The following is an 18,830-nucleotide window of genomic DNA, read 5'->3' on the forward strand; positions in this document are numbered from 1 at the left end:
TGGGGACTGGCTCCTATTAGGTCAAGGACCAGTACTTGTCTGAAACTCAGAAGTTGGGGACCCCTGGATTAGAAGACCCTATGTATTTTTTAGTTTAAAAAAACAAGGTTCAAAATTTTCAGGTTGAGTATCCCTAATCCAAAATTTTAAACCATTTGAGCATCAACATGACTCTCAAACTAAATGTTCACTGGAGCATTTTGGATTTCAGACTTTTGGATTAGAGATATTATACCATGAAATATAATATGAACATTCCAAAATCCAAAAAAATCTGAACTACTTCTGGTCCCAAGCATTTCAGATAAGGGATATTCTACCTGTGTTAGTTAATAAATCATTAGCACTTTAGAGTAAAGTTATTTTCTGTGTCTTCAGTACAAGAAAAACTTTACAGTATTGTTATGGGCTGAAACCGTGATCCCCCAAAAATTACTGACATGTTGAAACTCTCATCTCCAGTACCTCAGAAAGTGATTGAGACTTAGAAACAAGGCCTTTTGAAGAAGTGACTGAATTAAAATAAGGCTGTTAGAGTGAACCTTAATCCAATCTGACTGCTGTCCTTGTAAGAAGAAATCTGGACACAGACACCAGGGAGGGGTGCACAAAAGGAAAGGCTAAGAAGGTGGCCATTTGCAAATTAGAAAAAGGAGCCTCAGGAAAAACCAACTCTGCCAATACCTCAATCTTGGACTTCTGTCCTCTAGAACTATGAGAAAATGACTTATATTACTGAAGCCCCCAGCCTGTGACCTTTTGTTATGGCAGCCCTAACAGACTAATGCAGGTATAGAGCTCCCATACATTTGTTCTTTTGGGTCTTGAAGCCTCTTATTTTTACCACATTCTCTGAATAGTGAAAAATTATTGAGAGATTCATAGAAGAAAAGTTGGGTGGCAAGAATTTCTTAAGCTGGTTTTTTTAACTATGAGAAGGTATCTTAGTTCCATTTATGTGACTGATGAGTTCCATGATTCCCGAAGTGGACTGCAGCCTATGGAACAAATCTTAGATACATTCTTTTACCAGAGAGTTTGAACAAGATAATCTTCAAGCCTCCTCCTAGCCCCAACATTTACGTATCAGAGTTTACATGGAAATTATCAGAATGTTCAAATGAATTCTGCACATGATTTAGAAAGGAATGTTAATTTCCATTTTGATTTAGAGTTGGCTGGTATCAGTGTCAAACTTCTTAGGAAGGCTCGTTTTCTCACGGTTTTTTTATAAAGGGGAAGATAAGGTTCTTATAGTTATTTGGAGAAAGTAAAATTATTATGATTAGTTATATAACATAATTGTAGAATATTATTTCTCACTGTATAGGGAGGGGTCTTCTAGCCGTTTTTGTCAAACAGCCTCTTTTGAAATGTAAGAAAATTATGTTTCTTAACTATATAAATATGTTGCATAAAGATGGCATAACTTTCTCAAAGTTAATTTCTCAACAAGTTTCTTCACAAGTACAGGAAATGCATTTTAGCGAAAACTTCCTTCCCTATAATTTATTCTAAACAGGTTGCTTGGACAAAATCTGTGTTCAGGTAGTTCCTCTTTTACTAACATTTAATAAATAGTTGAAAAAAATTACATGAAAATGGTTTTGAAAGTGTAAGAATAGTAACTATTAAACTAAACCTGAAAAGGCTTGATTATTTAGCATTCACGTAGCACCATTAGACTTCCAACCTATCTTAAGTCACCACTGTTCCTTGAAGCAATGCTCTCTGGATTGGATTTGAGGTTTGTCTCTATTGTATGAGTGAGGTTCTAAGACAAAGATATTAAAATATTGGCTCTTGTCATAAGGCCATCTGAGGTTCCAGATTGTAAATGAAATGAAAAACCCCCTAGGTATTTGTTATTTTTGGTAGGATCAGAGGATGGGAAATTAGAAAAAAATTTTTTTTGAGATGGAGTCTCGCTCTGTCACCCAGGCTGGAGTGCAGTGGCGCGACCTCAGCTCACTGCTACCTCCGTCTCCCGGGTTCCAGCAATTCTCCTGCCTCAGCCTCCCAAGTAGCTGGGACTACAGGCACACCCACCATGCCCATCTAATTTTTGTATTTTTAGTAGAGACGGGGTTTCGCCATGCTGGTGAGGCTGGTCTTGAATTCCTGACCTCAAGCAATCCACCTGCCCCAGCCTCCCAAAGTGCTGGGATTACAGGCGTGAGCCATCGCACCCAGTTTTTTTTTTTTTTTTTTTTTTTAGACAAGGTCTCACTCTGTCACCCCAGGCTGGAGTGCAGTGGCGTGATCTCAGCTCACTGCAACCTCTGCCTCCTGAGTTCAAGCAATTCTCATGCCTCAGCCTCCCAAGTAGCTGGGATTACAGGCATGCGCCACCGTGCCCGGCTCATTTTTTTTTGTACTTTTAGCAGAGATGAGTTTCACCATTTGGCCAGCCTGGTCTTCAACTCCTGACCTCAAAAGATCCGCCCACCTAAGCCTCCCAAAGTGCTGGGACTACAGGAATGAGCCACTGCACTCAGCAGAGGGATTAAAAATTTTTTAATTGATCACTGTCAAACTGGAACACTGGCATAGCAAAGTACCTTTTTACTTAAATATTTTAAGCACAATCAAGATTTTGGTTTAAGGCCAGGCGCAGTGGTTCACACCTGTAATCCCAGCACTTTGGGAGGCCGAGGAGGTGGGTGGATCACCTGAGGTCAGGAGTTTGAGATCAGCCTGGCCAACATGATGAAACCCCGTCTCTACTAAAAATACAAAAATTAGCCAAGGTGTGGTGGCAGGTACCTGTAATCCCAGCTACTCAGGAGGCTGAGGCACAAGAACTGCCTGAGTCTGGGATGTGGAGGTTGCAGTGAGCCAAGATGGTGCCCACTGCACTCCAACTTGGGTGACAGAGTGAGACTCTGTCTCAAAAAAAAAAAAAAAAAAGATTTTGGTTTAACAGAAACTTTTAATTAATCAACCCTTGAAGTTCAAAGTGAACTATCAATGTTCCAAGGCCAGGATCTTTGATATTCCTCAACAAACAAATTTCTCGGCCTGGCGCAGTGGCTCACACCTGTAATCCCTGCACTTGGAGAGGCCGAGATGGGTGTATCACCTGAGATCAGGAGTTTGAGACCAGCCTGGCCAACATGGTGAAAATCCATCTCTACTAAAAATAAATTAGCCAGGCATGGTGGTACACACCTGTAATCCCAGCTACTCAGGAGGTTGAGGCACAAGAATCACTTGAACCTGGGAGATGGAGGTTGCAGTGAGCCAAGATCATGCTACTGCACTCCAGCCTGGGTGACAGAGGGAGATACTGTCTCAAAAAAAAATAAAATAAAAAATAGGGCCAGGCACAGTGGCTCACGCCTGTAATCCCAGCACTTTGGGAGGCCAAGGCGGGCAGATCACGAGGTCAGGAGATCAAGACCATCCTGGCTAACACGGTGAAACCCCGTCTCTACTAAAAATACAAAAAATTCGCCGGGCATGGTGGCCTGCGCCTGTAGTCCCAGCTACTCGGGAGGCTGAGGCAGGAGAATCACTTGAACCCTGGAGGCAGAGGTTGCAGTGAGCCGAGATCGCACCACTGTACTCCAGCCTGAGTGACAGAGCGACACTCCATCTCAAAAAAATAAAAATAAATAAATAATAAATAAAAGTGAAATGTATACTAAAAAACTATAAGGCCAAGTGGGTAGAAATGGAGGTATACCATAGTAAGGTATAATATCATTTGAAGGTAGACTGTGGTAAGTTAAAAACATGTGCTACAAACCTAAAGCAACCTATAAAACAACCTAAGTAGAAGTTATAGGTAATAAGCCAGCAAAAGGAATCATTAAAAAGCAAAAAAAAAAAAAAAAGGGCAAGACAGACTACCAACGAGATCAAGTCCTTAGCTGATAGAGCCAGCAAGAAAATAAACAGTATAAAGACAAGAAAAAAATAAATAAGCATCCTATTTAAAATTCAACATTTAAGTTGCTTTTTTCATATAACAATAAGAATATATTTTCAGCTAATTAACTAGAAAACTAATGAAACGTCTAATGCAATCTTGGAGTTGATGACTGACAAAGCCCTTGCTTATACAAAATAATGCAAAAAGAATTTCACACTTTGAAAGCCAGCATTAGTAACTACAAAGTCCCGTTTTCCAGTATGATTAGAGAATGGTTAGAAATATCTCACTCAACATCAAAAAAAAGCCACAACATCATTTTACCTAATCGGATTAGAAAAATAAAATTCTCTTTTGTCCATATTATCAAAGAGCAAGGCCAGGCCCAATGGCTCACGCCTGTAATCCCAGCACTTTGGGAGGCCGAGGCAGGTAGATCACTTGAGGTCAGGATTTGGAGACCAGCCTCATCAACACGGTGAAAACCCATCTCTACTAAAAATACAAAAATTAGCCAGGCATGGTGCTGCATGCCTGTAATCCCAGCTACATGACAGGCTGAGGCAGGAGAATTGCTTGAACCCTGGAGGCAGAGGTTGCAGCTCTGTCTTAAAAAAAAAAGCAAAAAAACTTTATCTTTTAATTATTTTGTTATATAACTGGAACTACAGAAACTTATTAAAAACTATGTGAATATCACAAACCTGTACACCATTGTTCCCATTTTACAGAGGTCCCTTTCAGCCCTAACATCGTGGGGACCAGCAGCTGAACAAAGCAGTCTCCCCATGTGTAATGTAGGGCAGAATGTGGCCTACTTCAGGCCAGCTGTTTACCAAATATTATTCCAGATATTGCTCATAAGACAATCTGAAGCCTGATGAAGGCCCCTCCTTCACCCATATGAGAATGTTCAGGATGCTAACTTCTAACTGATACAGGAGATTCAAATGCAAGGAGCACCAAACAGTGCAGATGTAGGAGGCAAGGCTTCCTGAGAGACAGCTGGCTCAAGGCAAACTGAATGGAGACAGTCAATTACCATAATCAATGGAACACACCCCTCCTATCTTTATTCAAAGTAGTATTAACCAAGATGATGAATCATCAGCTCAGTGGGTTTTAACTCCTAGCAGACTGTTCACTGCTCCACATACATCTATGCCTCATCTAGAGCATCTGAATTGAAATCATAAAGCTTCACTGTTCATACCACCCTATCTGTTTTATCAGCTCTAACTTAGCTGTCATGTCACACACTCCCATAGGCCCCTGCTATTCCCCATCTGCAATATCATCCTCTTTAACTGCGTGTTCATTTTCTGCCTTACACATTAGGCTATACGCTACACAAGGGCATAAGCTGACTGCCTTTCTTGTCCATTGTCACCAGTGAGCAAGCCTCGCATGGTGCCTGGCACATATTATAAACACATTAAGTACTAGATAAATAAATAAAGGAAATCTTGACTAGCAGAGTAGGCTCAAAATATCTGTAGACAGTGAAACAAGAAACAGAAACCAAGCCTTGAAATCACTGAAGAGTAAAGAGCTGAACACCTGTCAGATTTCTCTGGGAATCAAGGAAGGCAACAAGAATAAATGAGAAAATGTGTACATATAGAGAACTAAGATGCTCTAATATGCCAAGTTCAAACTGGAATGGCCCTAGAATCTGAGTCATGCCCTAGCAGGTGAATGAATACACCCAGTGAATTGTGTCACTTAAATGTACACACTCAACCTCAGGCAATATTCAACCGGGATCTCCAACAAATTATTAAGTACCTTGATGAACAGCCCTAACTCAGATTATATTCAGTCTTTGACATACCTCTCAAAATTGAAGTCATAAAACTACACACCAATTACACATAAAGAGTCTCAGAAAAACTCAGGGGGAGAAGGGCTCTGGTAGTCAACAGTATTCTGTCACTGTCACAGCAAGTAAGAACGAAAGCTCTGCAGTGTAAGAATCTTCAAAAAGTAAACTATTACTTAACTTAATTTTATGTAATCTGAATGCAGTAAGGCCCTAACAAAAGGTATCACAAAAAAACTTAAGAATAAAATATAAGAAAAATACTCTGAAAAATACACTTGAAACAAATGAGCAAACTTATTCGCCCAAAACACATAGCAAATCATTTATTTAACTTGGGATACATCCTTCTGACCAAAGGTAACATATTTTGCTTTGTTTTTTCAAAATCCAGGCAAGACAATAGCTTCTGCTTGAGATAAAGGAAAACTGCAGTCTAGCATTACATGGTAAACAGCTGGCTATTATACAAGGGAATTCCTCCCAAAAATAGAAGGAAGAACTAGTTTGGCCTAGTTCCTACTACCAGTGACCTCGCTGATAGTGAATAGTTTGTCTTCATAGCGATAAGAAAGAAACTGTATTCATGTTTTTAAAAATGACTTAAGGCCAGGCGCAGTGGCTCACGCATGTAATCCCAGCACTTTGGGAGGCCGAGGCGGGCAAATAACCTGAGGTGAGGAGTTCGAGACTAGCCTTGCCAACAGGGCGAAACCCCATCTCTACTAAAAATGCAAAAATTAGCTGGGCGTGGTAGCTCACACTTGTAATCTCAGCTACTTGGGAGTCTGAAGCAGGAGAATCACTTGAACCCAGGAGGTGGAGGCTGCAGTGAGCCAAGATTGTGCCACTGCACTCCAGCCTGGGCGACAGAGTGAGGCTCCATCTCAAAATATAAATAAATAAACTCACAGTAATGACTAATAATAAGACTGGGGAAGATAAAGGATTCAGGGACACAAAACTTCAACTGCTTTTCCCTCATCCAGACAGTCACTCAGGGTCATCAGAACCAAGTGTTTGGTTACACTAAAGGGGAACAAGAAGACCCAAACAGAAAAATTCCCCCTCCTTTCTCCCTTCTGTGGATGACTTAAGGTGCAGTTCCATCAACATCATGCCTATCAATTGGTGAACAGGTAACAAATGTGGTACAACCACAGCCTAAAATTCAGCAATAAAAAGGAACAAAGAACCACACTGCTACATGGTCGAACCTCAAAAACATTAAACACAGGCGACCATACGTTGTAGGATTCCATTTAAATGAAATGTTCAAAAAAGGCAAATTAATACTGACAGATTATTGGTTGCCTGGGGCTCTGGGTTGGAACAGGGATTAACTGTAAATCACTACGAGGAATCTAATTGGCATGATCAAAGTGTTCCAATATTGATTTGTGGTGATGGTTGTGCCACTCAGTAAATTTACTAAATATCACTGAAATGTAAGCTTGAATTGGGTTAATTTCATAATACAGAAAACATACTTCAATAAAGCTGCTTTAAAAAAAAAATACTGCTAAACAAACTCCTCTATCTCTCAAAGGTTTGTTCAAAGCAGCAGCCAGCATGGTAATTAATACATATCATGGCACTGCTTGGCATCCTGCCTCACTTTCCTTATTCCTCATCCTCATCTCCCTCGGCTTGCACCTCCCAAATTAAGCATCTCTGACAGAGGTCACACAGTAAGGTCACAGAGGTTACGCACTGCTTACCCTTGTTCTCATTTTTTATTTGTTGTTATTGTTATTGTTTCATTGGTATTGTTATTGTTCTGTTGGTATTGTTATTGTTCTGGATGAAAAGAAACAAACACCTGAGCAAAACCCTAAGTCCAAAATCAAAGACACAACTTTTGGTTAAACATGGTGGACTGATCACATGAGTTATTAAGAATTAATTCCCATAAAAATGATTTTAAAGTAAACAAAAGAATAAAGATATAAAGGGGAAAAGAGGTAGTAGAGATCATTTCTATCAGGTTTTGACAGCTAAAAAGTGGATGGTCAGAGGCCGAGGTAGGCAGACCACTTTAGTCCAGTAACCTGGGCAAGATGGTCAAATACCATCTCTACTAAAAATTTTAAAAATTAGCTGGACATGGGCTGGGCGCAGTGGCTCACACCTGTAATCCCAGCACTTAGAGAGGCCGAGGTGGGCGGATCACCAGGTCAGGAGATAAGAGACTATCCTGGCTAACACGGTGAAACCCCATCTCTACTAAAAATACAAAAAAAAAAAAAGTTAGCCAGGCGTGGTGGCAGACACCTATAGTCCCATCTACCCGGGAAGCTGAGGCAGGAGAATGGCATGAACCCGGGAGGCAGAACTTGCAGTGAGCCGAGATTGCACCACTGCACTCCAGCCTGGGCAACAGAGCGAGACCCCGTCTCAACAAAAAAAAAAAAAAAAAAAAAAAAAAACTTAGCTGGACATGGTGGTGCACACCTGTAGTCCCAGCTATTCAAGAGGCTGATGTGGGAAGTTTGCTTGAGCCCAGGAGGTTGAGGCTGCAGTGAGCTGTGATCACACCACTGTACTGCAGCCTGGGGGACAGAGCAAAACTCTGTCTTAAAAGACACAGACAGACAGGCAGACCAGGGGCAGTGGTTCATGCCTGTAATCCCAGCACTTTGAGAGGCCCAGGCAGGGGGATCACCTGAGGTCAGGAGTTCGATAACAGCCTGGCCAACATAGTCAAACCCCATTTCTACTAAACGTACAAATATCAGCCGAGCATGGTGGTCCACACCTGCAGTCCCGGCTACTTGGGAGGCTGAGGCAAGAGAATTGCTTGAACCCACAAGGCGGAGGCTGCAGTAAGCCAAGATGGCGCCACTGCACTCCAGCCTAAGCAACAGTGAGACTGTCTCAAAAACAAACAAAAAAAAAAGATAAAATAAAAAGTGGATGGAGTAGTAACTAAGAGGTAAAAATTACAACCTAAGTGCCTACTAAAGGATATCAAAAAGAAGTGAGACAGTTGGACCTACAAAACCCTGACAAGGTCATCATTTGGAATAAACCAATACCAAGTGAGGTGCAAGGCCAAAATCAGAACTGATCAAAGTTTGCATATTTAGTGGTTGAAAGCCCCAGGTCCCCTTTCTCTGCCTTACACAGTCTGGTAACTGCCTCACATCACTCCATACCCACAGGAAACCAGAGATTTAGTCCCTAAAGAAATCGAAAGCAGTTATGTTCCAGACAAGAGAAGATGAGGCAGTGATAAGAAAAAGGGATTTTCAGCCATACAAGGACTTAAAACCTTAATACCCATATACCCTTTCTTTTAAAACTACTAGAGGATGTGCTTCAGGAAAATAAGATAGTAAACCAAAAAGGAAGACTGCAGTATCCAGGAAACAGACATTCCAGGACAATAATAGCTACATGCCAGGTCCAGGGGCAACCATACCTGCACAGCTATGAGGAAACTCCTGGGAGAAAAAATTGAAATCAACAGGTTATCTTGCAACAATAAATTATCTGACGTGTGGTGTTAAATTAAGCATTTGGAAAATGTGATAAAGACTAAACTTTGTTAGGCATTTGTTATACCTTTTAGGGTATCTGAGGAGGAAGGTGATGATAGGTACAAAGAAAACTAAGCAAATGAAAAACTAAAAGCGATGTGGGGGCAGGGGTGTTGTTTAAAAAAGGAAATGTAATCGTATGAGACTGTTTAGCTCACATATAAATGGTATTTACATAGTCATGATAAAAGAAACAACTATCACTTTAACCCAAAATTATGGTATGCCCACTTAAGGGAGGCAGCAAGTATAGGAGTTAAATATTCAACTACTATTGAACTAACTAGTTCAATAACTACAACTAATGCTAGAGGAAGTCAATAAATGTATAAAACTGATAAATGAAGTAGCCACATAAGTACATAATTTACAAATATAGCAATAAATTTCAGATGTAGCAGCTAAAAGCACTGAAAACATGCTTCTGGAGAACAGGATGACTCTGACTTTTGGTATGAGCACTTTAGTATCATTTGATTATAACTATCGATTCGTAACTGGTAAGTTAAGGCCCTATTTATCATATGAAGGATTTTTTAAAGTTATAATGTAAAAGTGGGGTTTTTCTTTCATTTATTTAAATTTAATAGGATAACTTGTTCATATTTAGCCATATCTGAGACAGTTCCAAAGCACAGGGGTCAAAGACGTTTTGGCACTAAAGCATAAAGCTGTAAGCAGCACCTGCTCTAGCTCCCCAATGTTCAAAGAGTGGGAGAACCAAATACTAGGCACAAACAACAGTCCTCAATTCTCCAGCTCACTAACACACCAACCACCCAGAGTTTACTAAGAGCCCTGCTACAAATTCAATCCTGCCAGTTCAGTGTTCCTCAAAATGTGGTCTGCTGACCACAGCAAGATCATTTCTGAAATTAAAAGTATATAAAAACTTTTATATCACCTGAGTTTCTTATACTTTTTTAAAAAGAAAACAAAAACAAAAACTTTTACAGCAATTTGACAGGGGAAAATGTCTTTTGATTCTACGAGTAAAAAAAGTAGACTGATATTCTATATGTCTACCTTTTCATTTCACTTTTCATTTGTTTTTACTGTAATTTAAAGCACAGAGAAGCCCTGCTGATGAGGTTGAGTCACTTAAAATGAACACATTGCAGTATGTGCTGTTTCCATGTGTCGGTGCATTCATTGTGTGTGAACACAAGTGTGCTGGGCAGGGAACCCAGGGAGATGCAGACAACACAGAATGTATGACTGACATCCCACATCTGGCATTTTGTGTCCATCCCCGTTTTTCTTGAGTTCCATAAGGGTAGATATATCATCTGCTTCATTTACCACTGTGTATCTAACTCTCAGAACAGGGCCCAGCACACATCCACAGTACCTGCATGAAACCACCCTTATATGGTTAATCGTTTTTCACTTCTGTCTCCCCAATTTAGTTATACCTAATGCTATCTAGATAACAAAGTTTGTAAGAGTCCAGTTTTTAAAACGGGATGTCCTAAAACTTATCATTGTGATCATTCCTTAGAGATTCTTACAGAAAAAAACTACCTCCCAATGAATCACTTTATTAATTACTCAACCCAAGAGGCAGCTTCTCTTCTGAATAATACTCACCAACTCTTATTACTGAACCTGCTCCATAACAAAAGAACAAATTCTGTTTGGTGAGCAGTGATATAACATTATAAAACCTAACAACCACTGCTGCCACAATGGTCACTGGTAATAAATATAAGATAACCTTGGCCTTCTCCATTTTCTTCCTAGTCATCTTTCCCTGTATGTCTAAAAACTTTACCCTGACTCGAGTTCGAGACCAGCCTGGCCAATATGGTGAAACCCCATCTCTACTAAAAATACAAAAATTAGCCAGGCTTGGTGGCGTGCACCTGTAGTCCCAGGACTCAGGAGAGTCGCTTGAACCTGGGAGGCGGAGCTTGCAGTGAGCCGAGATCACACCACTGCACTCCAGCCTGGGTGACAGAGTGAGACACCATCTCAAAAAAAAAAAAAATATATATATATATATATATATACACATATATATATACACACATATATATATACATATATATACATATATATACATATATATATATACACACACACACATAAAATATTGGTTAAGAAAAAAGGCAAAATACGAGTTGAGTTTGCAGCTAGGCAAATAAATGTACATTTATCACAAAGTTTCAAGCAGTAAGGAGTTCAAAACCCATCATCAGCAGGGTTTTGTTTGGTGGTTGGCTTTTCTGTAGAGCTTTTGATGTTTGAGTTAGTAAAACAGTTTTTGAAAGTAAGGGTTGAAACTCTTTAAGAGAGCAGGGCTTGCTCAACAGGGCTGGCTTCCTCCCACCTTGTCCAAGTCCAGAATCTTCCAGCATGAAGGAAATCTATGTCTCAGAACAAGCCTGAACATGCCTCTCAGTGGCAGATCAGCTGACACAATCTCCTCCTAATGAAAACATCTGGTTCTACAAAATTCATTTTGCCCCAGTGGATGTCTTTACCTCCAATTAAGAACGAGAGATGCTACACTTAAAAGATAACACTTAGAGAATCCCTCACAAAAGTTTAAGTACTTGCTCCAAAATGCAAATTTTTTTATTTTATTTTTTCTTTTTGGAGGAGTCTGGCTCTGTCGCCCAGGCTAGAGTGCAGTGGTGCTATCTCGGCTCACTTCAACCTCCACCTCCTGGGGAAGTTCAAGCAATTCTTCTGCCTCAGCCTCCTGGGTAGCTGGGACTAGAGGCACACGCCACCACGCCTGGCTAATTTTTGTATTTTTAGTAGAGATGGGGTTTCACCATGTTGACAGGCTGGTCTTGAACTCCTGACTTTGTGATCCACCCGCCTCGGCCTCCCAAAATGCTGGGATTACAGGTGTGAGCCACCGTGCCCGGCCCCTGATGATTTTTAAAAGCCAGACAATCTATATGGCACTTTACCACTGAGCAATCGAAAGCAATTTTAGCACTTTTAACCACCCCGCCCCCGCCTTTTTTTTTTTTTTTCTGAGACAGAGTCTCATTCTGTTGCCCAGGCTGGAGTGCAGTGCCATGATCTCAGTTCTCTGCAACCTTCGCCTCCTAGGTTCAAGCGATTCTCCCACCTCAGCCTCCCAAGTAGCTGGGATTACAGGCGTACGCCACCACGCCCGGCTAATTTTTATATTTTTAGTAGAGATGGGGTTTTGCCATGTTGGCTAGGCTGGTCTCCAACTCCTGACCTCAGGTGATCTGCCTGTCTCAGCCTCCCAAAGTGCTGGGAATCCCAAAGCTCCTCCTAATACTGTGGGCAAACCGTGTACCCACTTAAAGGGACATACCAAAGCCTGCAGAGAACGAGTGAATTCAACGTGTTAAACCTAGCAAAGAGTAATGCCCAAGTATCCACCCCAACCTCTCCTCCTCTCTACCACCACTGCCACTATCCTGCCTCGGCCTTCACCTCCTGTCACTGGACCACTGCCCAAGGCCAACCATTTTACCAGCTCCTTCCCAACACACATCTGGATCAAGTCCCCTACTCTAAGGGATTCCAACGATGGGAATTGGGATTCCAACAAAATCTTTCAGTGACTCCTCAATGCTTAAAGAAGATGTCTCTCCTCAAGTCCAAATAATACCTCCTTGAAATTCCCACTACTCCCTAACCTTTCTACCATTCCCAAAGGTCACTCTTAGCCCTACTGCCACACACAAACACCTCTCCCCTCCCTTTCTTCAATAAACGAGGGGTCTAACATTAGCACAGTGTCAAATGGGCGTCGAATGAGCAAACTCTTAGCGTTAGCTCCCCTTACCATCAAGGTCTTTGGGCCTAGGGTAACCTTGTCCTCAATCTCCAAGGTCCACATTGTACCCTTCCTCCAATGACAAGATCAGAATGGGCCAGTCTTCCACAAAATCTATGGTCCCTCCTTTGAGTGAACCTTGATTTCAGACATCTTACCTGCTGGATTCTAAACTCCCTGACTTCCACGTTACTGTTACCGGATTTCCCCTCTGTCAGTCCTTCCAAGACTCAGAATTGTCCTCAGGCTGACAATCTTCTTTTCTTTTTTTTTTTTTTTTTTTTTTTTTTTGAGACAGAGTTTCACTCTTGTTGCCCAGGCTGGAGTGCAATGGCACAATCTCGGCTCACTGCAACTTCCACTTCCCAGGTTCAAGTGATTCTCCTGTCTCAGCCTCCTGAGTAGCTGGGATTACAGGCACCCGCCACTACACCCGGCTAATTTTTCGGTATTTTTAGTAGAAACGGGGTTTCACCATGTTGGCCAGGCTGGTCTCGAACTCCTGACCTCAAGTGATCCGCCCACCTGCGCCTCTCAAAGTGCTGGGATTTACAAGCGTAAGCCACCGCGCCCGGTTGACAATCTTTTATTCAAGACATTTGGAACACCAGCCATCACATGCTCACAAAATGCAAAATAACAGTAGTTACCCCAAGAACACAAAAATGGTCAAATAAATATTTAAAATAACAATAAGGCCGGGTGCAGTGGCTCATGCCTGTATACAATCCCAGCATTTTGGGAGGCCAAGGCGTGCAGATCACTTGAGGCCAGGTGTTCAAGACCAGCCTAGCCAACATGGTGAAACCCCATCTCTATATACAAAAATTAGCTGGACGTGATGGCACGCACCTGTAATCCCAACTACTCAGGAGGCTGAGGCAGGAGAATCACTTGAACCCGGGAGACGGGGGTTACAGTAAGTAGAGATGGTGCCACTGCACTCCAGCCTGGGCAACAGAGCAAACCTCCATCTCAAAATAAAATAACAATAAAATCCAAAATAACATGGAAACAAACTTGATTTATTTCTGGTTTTAATTTTTCACACTATCATTCTCCTCACTGATCATACCAGACACTTCTCTTATAAATATATGGTACTCTGAATGTAACCTTGTGAAGAGAAATTTACAATTTTAAGTTTATGAGTATCCGTCTCTCAAAAACCTAAGGGTGAAAATAAATTTCTCTAAACAGAATATACCCCGTTTTTCACCTCCTTCTTTTAAGATGAAGTTACATACTGTTCAACTATACCAGACCATTTACCACTGTTGTCGGAGACACAGAAAATTAGAAGTTATCCCCAAAAAACTGGATCAAGTCCCCTACTCTCAGGGATCCCCAATTCCAACAAAACCTTTCAGTGGCTCCTCAATGCTTAAAGAAGATGTCTCTCCTCAAGTCCAAATAACATCTCCTTGAAATTCCCACTACTCCCTAACCTTTCTACCATTCCCAAAGGTCACTCTTAGCCCTACTGCCACACACACACCCCTCCCCCTCCCTTTCTTCCATAAATGAGGGGTCTACCATTAGCACAGTTTTGCAGGAGGGTCGTTCGCCCCAAAAGAAGCTATTTCAGACGACATATCAAATCTCAGAAAACTCCCTCTTTTCAACTCACTCACTTCATGTAAATATAGTTGCCTCAAAATAAGCAACATCTGCGCTAATGAAAAATAGAAAATATGACACTAAAATAAATGAGGACAAGTTGTTCAGCTTACAGATTTTTTTTACCTGAAATTATGTTTAAAAATAAAGACCTTTTTATAAATAACAATTCAGCAACAAATATTTCTCAAACTTTAATGCTATTCATCCTAAAGGATGTTTAGCAGCAATAAACAAACTCTAAAGTGTTAATAATGTAATCCCAAATCTACCACAAGCAAATCATACCAACAAAAATCCTAAATTAACTCCTACACATAATTGTAAATGGTTCTAGAAATTAAATAGTTAAAAAGAGGAAAAAAAGAGATGTTCTGCTATTTTCACCACCTCTAAGATTGAAGTTCCCAGTACCTGCTTGTAAACATTAAAGAACTTGTTATAGTAAAAAAAAAAAAAAACACATTTTACTGATGTATGAGACAATCAGGAAAACGTTAACAGTGAATATATGACATTTTCTAAGTGTGATAACAACAATGTGATTGTGTAAAAAAGAAACATTCTAAAGTATTTACAGCTGAAATGGCATTTTGGGGTTTACATTAAAATAAAGGAGGAAAAGAAGAATACAGATGAGACAAGATTAGTCATCTGCTGATAAACTGAGCTCTCCAGTCTTTATGTTTGAAATTTTCCATAACAATATAAAAATGTAACTGCTTATGAGCAAAATCTCAGGCACTATTTTGTTCTAGACTGTAGGCAACTTTTGCACAGATTTAATTCCCTAGGTTTGCATAATTAGAGAAATTCTCAACTGTACCGACTTTGTAGTCAGAGAGCTGTGTCATGCCAGTATCCCAAATACCTGCCAAACGTAGCTAGCGCTCAGCAAACCTAGTTCAAAAGCTCGGGAAGGTTGGGGGGAATGGAACCAAAATGGCAATGAGGGGAAATAACAATGAACCTGACTAAACTCTTACCATAAACAGCTCCCACCTCTTAAAACCAATAAACACAAACTGAGGTTTCATTCTTTCCTTTCTCTTAAGGTTTAAAGACTATATCGCCTTCTAGCTTACTTCTCTGCCCTTAACATCCATGCTGACCAAATAAGACACAAACAATCCAACTACTGTGTAGCCAGGTCAAAAACAAGCTCTGGCTAATTCACTTGGAAGACTACAATCACCACTTAGATTTGGCGAGAAAAAACTGGGTTAGAAAAAAAATGACTGGTGCTTAAACAAACAACAGACCGGGGAGAATGTCTTTTAGCCAGTTACCAACCACTCAGTGAGTTGCAACACAATCTTTTCCAAAATTTTCCAAAGCCTTCCAAATTCAGTTGAGCCGGGCAAGCTGAGTTAACGGGGCTCTATTTCAAATTCAAAAATCTGGCCCCGGCCCGAACAGTTAACCAACAAAACACAAGCTAATACACTTGAGATCACCTGAGAATACTGACCCAAATTCGGACCACAGTCCAGTACAGTACACTACCCAGGCTAGAAGTCTAGGCTAAGGAGAGGCGTTCAAGTGATAGATAAACTCTACTCACAACGCAGAAAAGAGACAATAAGATCCACACTTAATCTAGCCTAAGAAAAGGTCTACAGTCGGCTTCCAACCCCCCCCAACTCCACCCATTTTTAATGAGACAATGACAATTCTTCATGGTGAACCACAGAGCCCTGCTTCCCTAACCTTGTACCGACTCTAACAGAACACTCCCCCAGTGCAGATTAAACTTTTAGAAAACGTTCAGTAACGAGAAACAAATTAAGACAGGAAAAATTTAACAACCCGTTCTGAATTTTCAAGGCCTGCGCCTCCATTCCCTACATATCTTTCATAATCTCTAGACTGTACAATGTATAAAATGAACACTGTTAGTCACATCAGGTGTCAGCTACTCAGCGCAGACTCAGTCTCCAGATTTGCTAGTTTCATTTATCGCCGGGGTGGAGGGTGGGTGTTAAAATTTTTAAAAAAGAGAAAGACCTGGGTGGGCGTAAACCAGGGCATCCTCTATATTCTCTTCGCTCTCCGTCATTTCTCTTTCAATTACACAGCTGTCAAACAGGTTATTCCTGGAATTCAGATTTTATAATCCCCACACTGTAATTCTTCCTGCTACTGTTGCCCAAACACACACTCCTCCCTGCTTCCCCAAAATACGTATCCATCAATAGAAAGGATGACAACCACAGTTATAAAATATTCCCAGGTCACGCCAAACTCCCCACACCTTGAGCAACTGGCAAGCACCGAGTGGAGGCTGAAACATGATGACAGTTTTCACGATGGCCAAAGCAGTGGTTTAGGATCGTCAGAGGCAAGGCCCGCCTCCACTGTATTTTAATTTACACACAAACTCAGAAGGCCAGATTTGGGGAAAAAAAGAAAAAATTCAGGTTGTCTTATTTTTAAAAAATGCTTTTCCATTTTATTGAAGTAAAGTGCATGCCTAAGAGTGTAGCTTATTTCCTTATCTCAAAGCCAGGAAATGAGGTCTTTTAAGGCCAGTCTGAATATAAACTCGGTGTGCAAAAACAGAGGGAGTGCAAGGCGAAAGAAACCCCTCTCCCAACTTTGGCCAAGCGGCGTGGCCTCCAGTCAGCAGCATGTTTATCACCCTCTCCTCGTCCCCCAATAAGAAGTTGCCACATGCCACGGGAAACAAAGAAGGCGCCCACACCGACCTTATAGACTTGTCCATAGGTGCCATTTCCAACCACTTCCACCAGCTCAAAAATCCCAGCAGGATCCTGGAGAGGAAGGAGGGGAGGGGTTATCATTTAAAAGAAGCCAAAAAAATGAATAAATCAAGCAGGGCAGTTGGAGAGAAAAAGCGGTGACAAAAGAGGTGGGCTTCGCCCCGCGCGGTCCCCCAGCGCCCGGGGGTCGCGCGGCGGGCTGGGGGCGTGGGGGCGGAGGAGGGTAGCGCCCGCCCCGCACCAGCCCGCACAGGCAGACAAAGGGGCCGCCGCGCCCCGCGGCTCTGCCCACGGCGGCGCCCGAGCGCCCGGCCGACCTGGGCGCGGCCCCGGCTGCCGGCTGCCCGCTCCCCGCGCGCCCGCTCGCGGGCCCACTCACCCGCAGGGAGGAGAGGTCGATGTCCACCAGACTTTTTGCAGGGGAGTCGTTCGCCATTTTCCCTTTTTGCCACCAAAAAACAAATAACAATAAATGTCTCTGTCGCTCTGTGTATCTCAGCCGCAGACCAGGCCGCCGACCGCGCTCCTCGCGCGGCAGCCGGGCCGGCCCGGTACTCTCCTCGCGGGGCCGCGGGCGGCGGCGGCGGGCTCGGCTGCGCTCTCGGGCCGCTCGGGGCTCTCGGCCGGCCGGGCCGCGCGGAGGGCGGACGGAGCGTGCACGGGCGGCGGCGCTCACACCATGGCGCGGGGCCGGCCGTCAGGCCCCCGGGCGTCGCCCGCCGCCTCAGGCCCCGGCGCCCGCGCCCCGCGCCGCGCGCCTCGAGGACGGGCCCGGAGCGTGGGGCCGCGGCGGCGCCGAGAGTTGAGCGAGTGAGCGCGAGGCAGCGAGACAAAGATAACCCGGGAGGCGGAGGCGGAGGCGGGGAGCGAGGTGGGGAGGGAGGGGGCGGCGGCGGCGCTGGAGGAGGAGAAACGGGACACCAAAAATATATTCTGAGAAGAGAGAAAACAGCTCCCCCTTTCCTCCTCAGGCAGGAAAAACCGGCGGAAACGCACTCACACCCCGAGCCCTGCCGGGTAGGGCGCGGGCCGAGGCGCCCGCGCGGCGTGAATATTCATCAGGGGTGGGGCTCGAACAATGGCCGCGCCGGCGGGCAGCGCGGGCAGGGGCCCCGACACACGACGCTCGGCGCCCAGGGTGCGGCCTCCGCGCTCGACCCCGCACGGCGCTCCCGAAAACAGCACGAGCGGGGAGGAAGCGGGCTGGGATTTCCCCGGGGAGGAGCTGGGGTGGGGAAACGCCCCTACCTCGCGCTAACAACAAATGACACGAAACTGAGCTGGACCGACACTAAGAGGCCATGGACCCTCGCGTCTCCCAGGGCAAGGGTGTGTCCCGCCGGCCGCGTCCCGGCTCTAGAGGGACCCGAACCGGGTGTTGCCGAGCGGAGGAGGGGCCTCCCTCGATCCTCGCCCCCTCCTCGCCCCATCCCCCACTCTCCCACCCCCTAGAGAGGAGACCCTTAGGTCCCTC

At 43.4% G+C, this 18,830-nt stretch overlaps 1 protein-coding gene across 50 annotated transcripts in view; it reads right to left on the minus strand.

Annotated features, from left to right (window-relative positions):
* The window catches only part of MAP4K4 (mitogen-activated protein kinase kinase kinase kinase 4), a 193,558-nt gene extending 175,389 nt beyond the window's left edge, over positions 1-18,169 (minus strand). For 39 of the 50 annotated variants that reach the window (XM_063594753.1, XM_063594752.1, XM_063594747.1 and 36 more), the window contains exons 1-2: positions 17,736-18,163; positions 17,342-17,407 (exon numbers count right to left, since the gene is read on the minus strand). In XM_063594753.1, the coding sequence (XP_063450823.1) occupies positions 17,342-17,407; positions 17,736-17,792 (123 nt within the window). In that variant the 5' untranslated portion in view covers positions 17,793-18,163. Of the gene's footprint in view, positions 1-17,341; positions 17,453-17,735 lie in introns of those variants that run through there. The other 11 variants (XM_055107573.3, XM_055107561.3, XM_055107560.3 and 8 more) reach the window with 2 other exon arrangements.
* Between the last annotated feature and the right edge of the window lie 661 nt (positions 18,170-18,830).

This window comes from Pan paniscus, chromosome 12, assembly GCF_029289425.2.
Source record: "Pan paniscus chromosome 12, NHGRI_mPanPan1-v2.0_pri, whole genome shotgun sequence".
NCBI classification, from domain to species: domain Eukaryota; kingdom Metazoa; phylum Chordata; class Mammalia; order Primates; family Hominidae; genus Pan; species Pan paniscus.